Raw genomic sequence first — 13,542 nt, 5'->3', positions numbered from 1 at the left:
GCAAGCTTTCGAACTATCTACACCAAACTTGGCCAGCTCCTTTAGGGTGATACTCTGAACAAAGTTTTAAATTGGTGTACCGACTGGCCTTTTGGTTGTGCTGCAGCCCCGCCCCCAAAATATGCAAAATCAAAAAACGTCATGTGATGTCAGGTGAAAATAAAAAATTAGCACAACATGGGCATGTGATATATCAAAACACTCAGCACAATGAAGGGAACTGCCTCACGAGTATTCTGATGACGTCACATGCTCGACTCCACTTGCCTCCAAATGTTTTCACACCCAAGCGCTCCACTAGATTTCACAAGTTTTATGTCCACTTGCCTCCAAAAAGCACCGGCCTTTGCGAATACTTGCCTCGTCAAAGCCAACATCAAATTTTGTCGCAACGAACTTTACAAATATAGTTTTAATTCTGTGGTTGCATCCTTACTGCTTCAGTGTCCCCAGTTTCATTCTATTTCTTTCCTTTCGTTAGGGCCCGAGCACCGAATGGTGCGAAGCCCTATTGTTTTTGCTCGGGTTTATTAGGGCCCGAGCACCGAATGGTGCGAAGCCCTATTGTTTTTGCTCGGGAGTATTATTTATTTATTTATTTATTTATTTTTCCCCCCACACATTGGCTAATTGGGGTCCCTTAACATGCTCGAAAGCTCTTGAAATTTGGCACACACGTCAGATTCTTTTTTTTGATATCTCGAACGGTGCTGCCATGGCGAGGCGACTAAGTTATGGCGAATTCAGAGAAACATGAAGTGTCTTCTATCTAAGGCAAAAAATGTCTTATTGTGATGACACGCGGTGTGTATGTTCAGCCAAAGATTCCGATCACATCGATGTGCTTATTGTGAGTCCCAGGTATAGCGCCACCAACAGGCCCCAGGAAGTGTGTCAGTCACAAAGGTGGATTTCTTGACAGCTGCATGCGGTAAACTTTTAAATACTCCTCCTAGGGGATTTATGCAATTGAGACCAGACTTGGCCACCGTGACGCAGAGATATTGGAGATGCGAAATTGTGAACGGATTTTTGATATCTCAAACACTGTTGCCATGGCATCGTGTCAAAGTTTACTTTTATTTCAGGCATATTTAAGGCTTTTGGCGTGCTTAGATTAACTTGAAATTTGACACATACATCACATTTGTCGGCTGTTAAGTGTGGACAAAAAGGTCAGACAAAGGTGTGTCTCTTAAGTGGCTCACTAGTGCCCCCATTTGTCTAAAATGTGGGGTTTCATTTACCTACAGTCCCCAAATGGGTCAGTAACAACATAAAATAGTCCACTGATATTTACCCACTTGATGCACTTGCCCACCGTGCATTGTTTTCTGGGAGGCACCGTATAGCGATAAAAAAACGTGCGAGGGCCCGCCATCGCTGCTTGCAGCTATATTTAATCATTAAATCTATAATAATTTTCAGTAACTGCTTTATCCTGGTTAGGGTTGGATCCAGAGCCTGTATCTTGGATAGGATGCCAGTCCATAGCAGAAAACCATATACACACATTTACACCTAGGAGTAATTAATCTTATCCTGCTCTCTGTCTCCCCCTGCTGATTACAGTGGTCATGCGCTCCACTTTTACACTTGTCCTTCCCTATAACACTAGTAATTTTCTCCTAAGAGGACTCGACACGACGTAACTGGATCAACTCTGGTAAACTCACCGTCTAATTCACTTGTCTGACATAATGCTCGGTGTTGTTTGTCTGTCTGAACCTAATTAGTTTTGTATGAAGTCACACTCCTAAAAGCCGGCAGAAGAAACGCAGTCATTTACAACACCGCGGTGACGCAACAGTGAGAAAGAACGCAGCACCATGTGGAGTATAAAAGGCGCATGTGGACACCTTTAATAACACTCCTCTCATGAGAAAACATAGGAAAGAAAGGGGCATCATGCCAATTTCTCTGCTAATAACGGTCCTAATTGCCTTTCCACTGTCTTCCAGTGGTAAGATTTTAACAAACATTTATGGGAGTTTTCAGATATACTCTTGAATGCTTTTCTACTGTTTGAGTGTTTTGATGTGATGTGATTCTGCTTTAAACCTAGGCTTTTGTGTACTTGTGCATGCATTTGTTTCAGATGACATTCTGTGTATAAACTAGTGTTGTTATGGATCTCAGAATGTGCTGGTTTAGGAGCAGTAACCAAAAACAATGATTTGATACTGCATTAAGTTGAGACTTTTGTATCAGCTGACTTAAGTTTACATGGGCCAAAAAACAAAACCATTGAAATTAGCATCCATTAAACAATACAGTAGTAGTAGTGCAGAATCTATATGGTATTCCCACTAAAAGGACATTTGCTGATCTTCCTGAGAGTGAAAGCAATAGAGAAAAATCTGCGTGGGTTAAAGTGTGAAGTGTTTTTAGCTCACTATATTGTTAGCATTGCTGGATGGGAAATTTGTGTTAGATATAATTAGTTAGAATAATAGAATAGAATAATTTCTACCATTTATGGACATCACTCCCATGCTCCTGGATCATTGTGGCTTAGTGGAAGCTATGACTAGTGTCTTTCAACCTTTTTTCTCTGACAGGTGTTTCAGACACTCAGCTGGAGAGGACAATAGACTGAAAACCTTGCTATTAATCAGGCATTCATGCTGCAACCATAGACACTGATGTGGCACTGGAATGCATTATTTCTCTGATTTAGGAGTTTCTGTATGCATCACCCAAGTAGATCAAGAACATGGGCTCAGAATTAATGACCCTTGTACATAGTGTAATAGATCTTTCCCAGACTTCATTTAAAATTGGTTTTTGTTTGAAAAAGACAGAAAGTTTTATTGACTGTGTTTCTCTAACTCTGTTTTAGGTGGAAAATGGACTTATGAAGGTAAGTGAATCTCCTAATTTGTTAGAATCTAAAAAATTTAAGAATTTTAAAAAATAGCAATGCACATTTAGAATTTCTTACTTAAAAAGTATCTTCTTTATTGCATTTAAGATTTATTGAAACTTGTTTCAATTTAACCATAATACACTAAATATCAGGTAAAATGAGCATATGAAGACAAGTGTCTTTTACTGACGCTATTCTGGTCATCACTGTACAGTTTACAAATGTTAAACTGTAAAGCAAATGTTCATTGCCCGTCAAGCTATTTTCACTGTAACCTTCATCACTGCTTGTTATTCCACTGTTGTTGTTATTTCATTTCTGATCCTGACACAAGTCTTGCACAGGCTGCCGTGTAAGCAGCCTGCCATCTCACCATTCTAGAAAGTGGCTTTTTTCATTACTTATCATGTTTTGATTTTAATACTCTTACTTTAATGTGCTTAAGCATATTAAAAGTCTATTTAAGTTAGCTTTGTTGGACACAATTTGTAATAACTCCCTATAATTAGCTGCGACAATAAGATTGTAATTGTTTTATTTTGAGAAATGCGGTTTCTCTAATGGCATAACTGGTCTTCATTTAAATCTATAAAAAACTGTACTGCCTTTTTGTAATAAGGTGTGTCTGAGCAGTGAAGGTGTGTCTTTGAGTCCATATGCGGTTATACGGGTGTGGTGTTGTAGTACATGTATGAAATTGACAGTGTCTTTTAGTGGTGTAAGTGCCTTAACACCATTAATTGGAATGTAGGAATGCGAAGTGCGTATGTGGAAGACTTGGCATGTTACATACATTCACATATGCAGATGTTTTTCCAGTGTTGCTAAACCAAGTAAACCTAACAGGATAAAAAAAATAAGAAAGACTTCTGGTTCTTTTTTTAAGCCATGTCCATAATGAATGTGGTCTTTACTTCTAAGGCCAGTAGGTAAGATAACACATCACAAATTGTGGGAGGATATTAGCTGATATAGCTAACATGACACAACTAACATTGTCATCTAACAGAATATTAAATAATATTCATAAATGTGAAATAATATTTCACAGCTAGCCAGACAGCTAATATGAGCTAAACTGAAGAATTTCTGAGATAATCTTTATTAATAAATATAATTCTTTAATTGTTCTGCTAACACTAGCCACATAGTTAAGCTTAAGTTTATATTTCTGAGCTCACTGATGAACTGCTTGTGTACTGTAAGACTATATTTTATGTTGTTTGACTTTTAGCTACAGCTTAAAAGGCTAAGACTTGTCAGACTGTTTTTGTGATTGCTACAGTATATTGTCATAATTGTGTGTGCTTTGAAATATCCTTTATTTAGTGTGTGGAATTACTTATAGGGATCTCAGAATTCATGCATTCATGGTACCAAGGCATCTGTGGCAAAGGTTATTACTGGTATTAGTACACCAAAAGCACTATGTATGATTACACATGAAATGGGCATGAAATGGGCAGTGAGCAATTATGACCAAAAGAGAATGTCTAAAGGCTAATGATGTCAGCAGTTGGCTGTTTGGAGCTAATTATTTGTCTTTTCTTCTTATTTCTCCATAAGCTTTAATTTACGTTTTTACTATTTGCAGATTTTGGTAGGAAATTACCAACCAAAGCATTTATGTATGTAGTTGGATTTAATGCTTCCTAGTTTTCAAGTCTGTACTCCAGAGCTAGGGAGGATTTTAGAGTCCATTGACATGCACAGTAAATCTGGAATATGTCTGTTTGATACAAATGACAATCATCTAGACCTGTGCAACCCATCAGACAAGACAATATATCCCGTTATGTAAAATTTTTTCAGATGTCATTTTATTCAAGTGCACAAAAACAAAAGAAAAAAGACTGATTATGTGTGTATGCACCTGTCTGTGTGTCTATTATTACATTTTAGTGATTATTACAAAATTTTATAACTATATCTGTTGGTTGCAATGGAAAAAGAAAACAAGTCGTAAAATGAATTTTAAATGTCAAGCTACTGTTTGTCCTGCTACTGTTGTGTCCAAAGTTATTAAAACCTTTTATTAATGATGATTGATAAGAAAGAGATGGCAGTGACACCACCATTGGTCCACTGTGTGACAGCTATTCTATGAAAAGAGTAACAGAGGCCATTTTATGACTGGGAAAGACAAAAGATATCAGACTATGGTTCTAGACTATAGTACTATCAGTACTATGGTTCATTGTATCTCTTCAGGCATTTGTTCTTTCAGTTATGTTCTATCACTGCCCAAAACAAAACCATTACAAGCATTGCAGTATAGTTGGCAGCTTATGGGCTTGTGGTTAGGCAGCTGCATGGGACTAAAGAGATGACCTCTTTTGGCAGAGAAAACAGTTTGTCACATATGACCATGTTACAGTATTTTGTCATACCTCATTTTAGTAAACATTTTGGAACAAATCAACAAATTCTTTTCCCACTATACCACAGTTAACCAAAGACTGTTTATTTATTTTGGTGACTTTATAACAAAAGCCTCGATTTATATATTCTTTCTTTTATTTATAATTCTTAACAAAGGCATAGTGTCCTCCCGCCTCTGGGGTTGTGAGTACGATTCTTGCTTTCAGCCAAGCATGCACAGAGCTGCTCTCCACGTGCTTTGAAGTCTTTGGTTTTCCTCAGGGTATTCCAGGTTCCTACCCTATTTTCACTGCCCTGCAGTGGGTTGGCATATCTTTTTGGGGCATTTGGAGCACCATACACAAGCAACACATGCTGGTATTTAAAAGCACTTTTTCTGCAGGGTGTCTTTTTTTTTTTTTACATTTATGACAGTGGCACCTTGAGCATTATGAAGGAAGAAGTTATGGGTAAAACACAATTTCTAGAAGTCCAACTGAGCTAAAAAGACAGCTTAATCATCCCAAATAACTTCATCTAAAATTTACCTTAGCAGGGTGTAATGCATTATGATGAAAGATGTGCATAATTCCGCCTTACTGCTGTTGGTTTTAGGACCTGATGGAGAGCACCACTGGACCAGGAATTACCCATTCTGTGGAGGGGCATTCCAGTCTCCCATAAACTTCCAGCCTGAACTGCTGAGATTTGATCCAAACCTGCTTCCCATTCAGCTACAGGACTACAACCTCTCTAGCAAAGAGCAGCTCACCCTTAGCAACAATGGACACTCTGGTATGAGAAGCTTCTGTTAAGCACATTTATGTTTTTAAGTGAATATTTTTGTGCTAACTTAAAAAAATGTGTTTAAATAATGTGGGATTACAAAATAGTAAGAAATTATTATAATGGGTAAAAATACATAGATCTAAGTTGTAGCACATAGCACTTGAGTACTATAATGCATACAGTCATCAACAACAACATGCAGTAAATTTGATTTCAAGTTGATTTTAACATTCAACTGTTAGCCCAATATAGGCTTAAAATATTTTGGTGTTATAGTAACTGCTTCACCAAACAATTGCACTTGACTCCATAAAATGAGTCCCACTACAGTCTGTATGCGGGCAAATCCATAAATACAAAGATTTGATGGATCACTTGCTAATTATATATTCACATGTATTTGTAAACAGTGGATAAACTGTAAGGCATTGTATGCTCAATTCATTACTTTCAACCTTCAACGCTAACACTCTCTCACTTTCATAATAAATGCTTACACAGACAAGTGAAATGATGCTGGTAAACTAGTGGAGACGTGTCCATCAGCCACAATGCAGAATATAATTTTTCTTCTCAAGCCACGTTTCTAGTCCAACATGTAGAAACTGACAACATGGTTCTTTTTGTATGTCAGGCACAGCAATTTTCTGTAATCACCCTCTTATTATGACAACTGTCCGTGTGCTCAAAAGCAACAATGAGCTCATATTTTAGGTAAGTAAAATATGGAGTGTTCTTAGTCATGACTCAGATTGGAGCTAATCTGTTTAACAACAAATTATGTATCGTCTCTTAAATATGTCTCATTTTCAGTTGTTAATTAAGTTTAGATCATAATAACAGCCCTGGTAATCCTGGTTAGGAAAATAAATAGCATAAGCAACAGGATCCTATTTTTATTCTCATTTCATGCTTTGTGTGAGCATTTACTTTGCAAATTGTTACATTTCTGTATTCTTTTCAAACATTTTGCACATTTTCTAATCAGGCAACAGATAAAATTTTAGAACATTATAACTATATAATTATATAACTATAACATTATAGCCACTATAACTGTGGCTGTTAAAACGTTCCTCAACCGCCTAAAATAAACAGGGGTTTATGGTGTGACTGAAAAATGCTGGTTTCATCACATCCTTGTAGTTTTAGTGGCAGTTATGTTCTGGTGGAACAGAGACACACTGTTAATGAGAGACTGGATTTAACTTTTTTTTACTTTTACCCATTGATTTCAAGCTCAATATTCATGGCAACATCCCTATAATATCAACTGCATATTACACATGACAGCAGCACAGGTGTGTTTGTGTTTATTACTACAGTGCAGCTCTCTCTACCATCCCGGATGCATCTTGCTGGTCTTCCTTATCAATACTCAGCAGCTCAGCTTCACTTCCACTGGGGCTCCTCCAACATGCCAGCTGGCTCTGAACACACCGTCAATGGCAAGCAGTTTGCTGCTGAGGTGAGACACTAAACTCTTTTCAAATTTCTTGCCTACACCATGCACCCATTAGAAGAAGCAGAAAGAGCTTATTGGCCAACTCTTTTATTTATATATATTTGATGGTGCATTTAGTGTCTGGTCTTGCAGCTTGGATTCCTTTCCTACGCATGATCATCCAACTGAACATGCAATATTCTGGTTTTAGCCTTGCAGACAATTGCAATTTAGGGCTGAGAAAACAGGTAAATGCATGTCTAGAGTATAATGATATGAGGCACTACTGCTGTTTTATAAAATAGGTTTACAATACAGCATTTATCATATTTTACAATGGAAAGCTGGATTATGATAGAGAAGCTAATGTTAGTATTTGAAATGCCACCTGCAGATTTAGTTGTTTTTGGGTATAAACCAAAGTGTCCATGTCATCTTCAAGTATATCTTGAAGCAGAGCCAGTGATGTCCAAGTTCTCAGGGAAAAGCATAGTCATCCAGTAATTTATAGTGTCTTTTTACTGGATACTAGTTTACCAAAAAAAGGTTCTCAGTGTGGTTCATGGAAAAACTAAAACTGCTTTGAGCAAAGAGAATAATTTTTTAAATTAGCACCTTACTAAATTGGTGGAATTCCCCTTTCCCAAGACCCACATCATGTCTATAAATATGTTTTTCCAGAATAAGGTTTAAAGTTTGCATTTAAGAAAGCTGCCTTTCACAACACAATGCATGGTTAAAACATTAGAAGTCTTCTATTGCATCAGAATTCATCAGGATTCATTTGTCTGTCCTCAGCTCTCTGTGGTACACTTTTAAAAAATGTTTTTTCTTTAACAGTTCACTAGACAATTAAAGCTTCTTTGCAATTAAATAGGGTTCTGAGGAGAAATCATTCTGACAGAAAAACACTCAAAGCATAGTAGAGACAATTATAATCCCTAAGAGTGTACACAAATAAAAATTCAATGCTCTGTTAGTGAAAACATGGCAAAGAACTTCAGCTCAGCATGCTGCAAATGATACTCACATTAAAATCAAGAACTCTTTCACAAGGTATGTACATTTGTTAAGCATTTTCTCTTTGTTTTCTCAGATGCATTTGGTTCATTTCAATTCTGACAAATATCCCAACATCTCCATAGCACTGGACAAGTCTGATGGTCTTGCAGTGATGGGTGTTTTTATTGAGGTGAGCTGGTATTAAAGAAGAAAAAAAACAATTTATTCTAAAGTTATAAAAGAGCTGCATTTAATTTAATTTATTGTTATTTTTTAAATAAAGGTTGGAGAGCACAATCCTGCTTTCAACCAGTTCCTCAAATATATCAAGGGCATTAAATATAAAGGTCTGTTGTTGTTTTTTTTAATTTATAAGGACTTGCAATAGTAAGAGTTAATTCACAATATTATACACTGTACCCAACTTCAGGCTAACTTCAGCTCATTTGCATTTGTTCTTATTATATGTGACAGGGCAGAAAGTGCAGGTAGCAGGCTTTAACATCCGGGAGCTGCTTCCTGCTCGTCTGGATGAGTACTACCGTTACGATGGCTCTCTTACTACTCCTCCCTGTTACCCCAGTGTGCTCTGGACAGTATTCAGGAATCCAGTCAGCATCTCTCTCAGACAGGTACAACTGAATAAACCAAACACACCCACATTAAACTATGCCTAAATGCAGAGGTTTTTAAGCTTTTCCTACTGGCTTTTCAGTTAATTCCATCTGCTGTGCTAAGTTTTCCAGAAACAAAAAAACAGTGAGTTATTCTTGAAATGATTGTGAGCAGAACAAAGAATATTCTGCTATTTCTTCCAATTAAAATGATTTAATCACTAAATCAGGCTTTGAAAAGAAAGCTATTTGTAGAAAGTTAATAATGAGAGATTCATTTTCATCTATAAAACCATTACGGTCACCTCTATTAATGCTGTGTTTCTGTTCTTGCTATGTATTTTTTATAGTACCTGGATTTAGCCACTGTTCTGTGCTCTTCTCATGCACAAGAATCAGCCCCAAAGCCTTTGCTTGGGAACTACCGTAAAACCCAGTTAATGGACAACAGAGTGGTTCTGGTCTCCTTCCAGCAGAGTGAGTACTGAATGGGAAACCTTTTTGCAGAAACTTATGGTACGTTTACCTGCTCAATGGCTGTATGAAGAAATGCTTGGCTTGAAATGGGAATGTGGATGTGTGATTATAGGCTATTGACATGGCCGGGGTTAATTGAAAGACCTTTCTTCTTACACACGCTGCTTATGTGATACTATAAATCCTGCTGGCTGCATTCGTTCTTCTACTCTTTGTCAACAAGCTTTTTTTTCACCAGTGGATAGAACTACTGTGCTTTGGTGCTTCAAATTAGATGCTTCCATGGACATAAAACTGCCATTCAAACTCTGGTTTAACCTTGTGAACGCTGTAAATACGCTGTAAGAACACTGTGCTGGGATGTGTGTGTGTGTGTGTGTGTGTGTAAGTGTGTTACTGGCATGATGAAATAAAATCACTTCATATGTTTTGCATCTTTGGTGCATTACCTTGCCACTGAAATGTGATTTATAGTCATATCAAATTTTCAGCTGATGCTTATGGTTTTTTCTGCATGGGCTCTCACTTTTTCTGAAGCAAAATCTTGTGATTATGTGAAAAGCTGACCAGGCTGCAGCACTGCTGCTTTCCCAACCTGACCTATAGTTTAAAGAAAGCCTTAACAGCTAATTATGTATTTGATCTTCTTTAAACCTGTGTGTTGCGCAGGCTGGGGGCTGCCTGGTACCACATCAGTAGCATCTCCCATGCAGAGGAGGCAGGTCATCCAGCAGCTACTAAATGGAGACCTTGCAGATCTTGCAGATGGAGAACTACATCATCTTTTGCCAAAGCTCCAAAGAAAGCCTTGGGCTGTTAAAAAGTTGAGAAACAAACCAGTGCAACAGCACTTTGGTGAAGTCACTGAGCAACATCAAAAGAACAAGGGGATTGACACCACTGGAAACAATCAACAATCAGTCTGGAAGAACAGCCATGCAAGCTCCAGTGGGGGGATGTCTGGTATAAATGATGATGCATTGTGTTTTATTTCCCTGGAAAAAAATGTATCTGTTTGGATCAGGAGACATCATGAGAATACTCAGATGATCCAAGCTCTGAGAAAAGCCGTGTTTCCAGAGTTGAACCTGAAGAGCTACTTAAACTGCAGGTCTGATTTGGATCTGCAAACAATCAGATACCTTCTTCGTTCCAGACCCACTGATGAGGCAAATGAGCTGGATCAGGCCCTGACCAAGGCCAGTCAGAAGCATAAGCAAAAGCCCATGACACAGTATCAGGGCTCAGCACTGACCAAGCTAACAGGGCAGACTCAAGCTGCTGTCCTGAAGAATAGCCACAACATGGTGCCCACTAATCACAGACTGCAGCCTATGGAGTGGGAGGATTAAAACCCAACTGAGGCCATAAACACAGGCTGTGGAGAACATTATAATAGTCATCAAAGACCTTCTATCATGCAGGCTCTGAACATTTAGTTCTTAAAAACCTCTGTTAACTTAACCAGACATTTAGTAGTACTTTATGTTGCAATGGGTTTATGGGCTTAGAAGGTAAATTTTACTTTCACAGGTAAAGGCGTTGAAAACTACAAATGGCAGAATTAGTAATGTTTATGTGACACGTGATGCATAGTAGTTTATACTTATATTGTAGAGACATGGTTGTGGCATTTCACAACACAAATACTACCAAAAGGTTCTTTACTTTTGGACAAATTTGTGTGATGTTGGTATGAGCAATATGTTCGGATATTTCTGTTGCCTGCCTCATGTAGCAGACAAAATTCATTTTAACTAGGAAGTAAGTGCAGATCACAAAATTAAGTCCAAACGTCATCAGTGTATTTTTAAAATTCATAGTATATGACCGTTTCCTGACAAAAAGATATTTTTGTATTTGAATGGTTTAGGTTTTGTGTCACAGTAATTACACAGTAAAACAATTACAGACACACAAAGTGGACAGTGGTAGCAAATGATAAAAAAATTATGGTGCTTAACAACATAAACATTCCTGTGTTTATTGTAAGTGTGTCAGACAGCTTTAGCTGTGTGTTTACGTCAAAGTGGGAGCATAAAGGAAAGAACAGTTCGTGGCTTGAAAAATGGAGATTGTTCATGATGTGTAAAATGCAATAAAGCACTTAAACTGCACTTGGTGTGGCTTTTCATTACTTTTTATCTTCCCAGGCTTTTTGTCCTTTATGAGAGTTTTATTTTTTTTTCCTGTATGTCTAAAAAATATATAAAAAGTACACACAGCCCTGTTAAAATAGCAGGGTTTTGTGATTTAAACAAATTAAACCTAGGTAAATCATGTTGGGTCTTTTTACCCTCAATATGAAATTATAACATATTAAAATTATTTGAAAAGCAGTCAATATTCATAATAAACTTCTTTCTAAAAAAGGGCTGCATAAGTATTTATACCTCTAAACTTATACTTTGTTGGAGCAAATTAAAAATTTATTTATTTATTATTTATTTATTTATCTACATATTTTTGGGAAATAGTCTATCAGCATAGCACATCTTGACTTGGCAATATTAAGGAATTATTTTTTTTTTTTTGTGACACCAGGCTTTCAGCTAGTCACCCTACCGTCTAGCCCAGAAGTGTGAAGAATGTCCGAAATTGTTGTCACATGCAAAAAGTGACCAGTCCTTACTACAGTTCCATTAATGTTTATGTAGGTCTCTTGGCAGATTCCATGGAAAATTTTGTCTTGTCTTTTTTGGAGCAATATTCTGTTCTTGGTGAGGCCACTGGTGCTCCAGTTTTTCTATTTGTTGATGATGGACTTTACAGTGATCCATGTTCTGGAATTTCTGTTATATTTTCCTAATTGACGCCTTTCACTTAGTGGGATGCCGTCATGGTTTGTAAACTCTTTGTGGTGCATGGCTTCAGCAATCAGATGAAACCAAGAGGATGTGAAGAAAATCCCACAGAAATAGCTGATCTGAATTTGGGGTTAATTATATTTAATAATTTCATTGACAGCTGTATAATAATGACTTTTATTGAACATGAAACTGAATGTGATTTGGTTCATTCTGAAAACAACCACATGTCTAATTATAAAATAGTTTCAGACTTGTTCGAGCAAGTTATAGTTTATAATTGTTTAAATTTTTCCATAAAATGTTTGTGTGATTTTCTCATAATTCATATACATTGTAATTTCACATTGAGGGTGGAAAATGATTTACAGTATATTGGTTTAATTTTTTTCCATGACAAAAACTTGCCATTTTAAAAGGGTTGTGTATAAATTTTTTAGCCATTGTGCATGAGCTGCTGTGAGTTATATGTTAATTTAATTATGTTAAGTTAATTTGTTCCATAATTAAAATGATCACGCTGTAGACTCTTTTTGCAACAAAACAATGCAACTTCAGCATGCCACTCTTTTATACTTAAGGTGTTTTTTCTCTTTTTTGTCTCACTAAGGTGACTTTGCTTGGAGCTTGGGTATGTGATGTTTTAATGTCAGCAATGTTATACGTCTTTTCTTTCACCTCAGTGACATCCTTGTTTCTAATGACATGCAAGACCTATTGCACTGTGTGTATAAATGAGATAAGTGGCACCAAGCGATCCATAGCTACTGACTGTCCCTCTGATAATTTAACATTCATCATAACTTCAAGTCATTATACATATAACCATAACACACTTCAGGGTTTTCCATGGTTTACTCACATTTCATTGTTTGCATGTCATAATTACATTTGCTTGTTAGAAGTGGTGGTTATCTGGAAAAGTCTCTGCCTCAGACAGCACTACCATGACATCAGTCTTCACTAAATCATGTTTTAGTTTATTCAAAGATTTAATTGTGGATGGTAATTGTGAAAATCTACATGGACAGTAGCAGCTCATGGCCACGTAAATTCACCCTTTGACTTTGTGTGTCTTTTTACACAAAGACATTTTTAGTAAATGTTTGTTCCATAATTTTAAGGGCTGAAAGCACTAATTTTCTGGTCTCTGATCCATGCAGACTACATTTGAGAAAC

At 37.0% G+C, this 13,542-nt stretch overlaps 1 protein-coding gene across 3 annotated transcripts; it reads left to right on the top strand.

The window, feature by feature from the left end:
- The first annotated feature begins 1,567 nt into the window (after positions 1–1,567).
- Positions 1,568–11,673, top strand: ca12 (carbonic anhydrase XII). Of its 3 annotated transcripts, none has more exons than XM_060887482.1 (9): positions 1,568–1,666; positions 2,843–2,863; positions 5,846–6,025; positions 7,345–7,487; positions 8,560–8,655; positions 8,749–8,812; positions 8,940–9,097; positions 9,430–9,556; positions 10,226–11,673. In XM_060887482.1, the coding sequence occupies exons 4-9, from the start codon at positions 7,368–7,370 to the stop codon at positions 10,906–10,908; spliced, it is 1,248 nt and encodes a 415-aa protein (XP_060743465.1). In that variant the 5' UTR covers positions 1,568–1,666; positions 2,843–2,863; positions 5,846–6,025; positions 7,345–7,367; the 3' UTR covers positions 10,909–11,673. The 3 variants fall into 3 exon arrangements, with proteins under 3 accessions (XP_060743465.1, XP_060743463.1, XP_060743464.1); XM_060887480.1 differs by lacking the exon at positions 1,568–1,666 and adding an exon at positions 1,673–1,963; XM_060887481.1 differs by lacking the exons at positions 1,568–1,666; positions 2,843–2,863 and adding an exon at positions 1,673–1,963.
- Positions 11,674–13,542: the final 1,869 nt, after the last annotated feature.

This window comes from Tachysurus vachellii, chromosome 14 (assembly GCF_030014155.1).
Source record: "Tachysurus vachellii isolate PV-2020 chromosome 14, HZAU_Pvac_v1, whole genome shotgun sequence".
In the NCBI taxonomy this organism is placed as follows: domain Eukaryota; kingdom Metazoa; phylum Chordata; class Actinopteri; order Siluriformes; family Bagridae; genus Tachysurus; species Tachysurus vachellii.
This window is presented reverse-complemented; position numbering and strand designations above follow the sequence as displayed.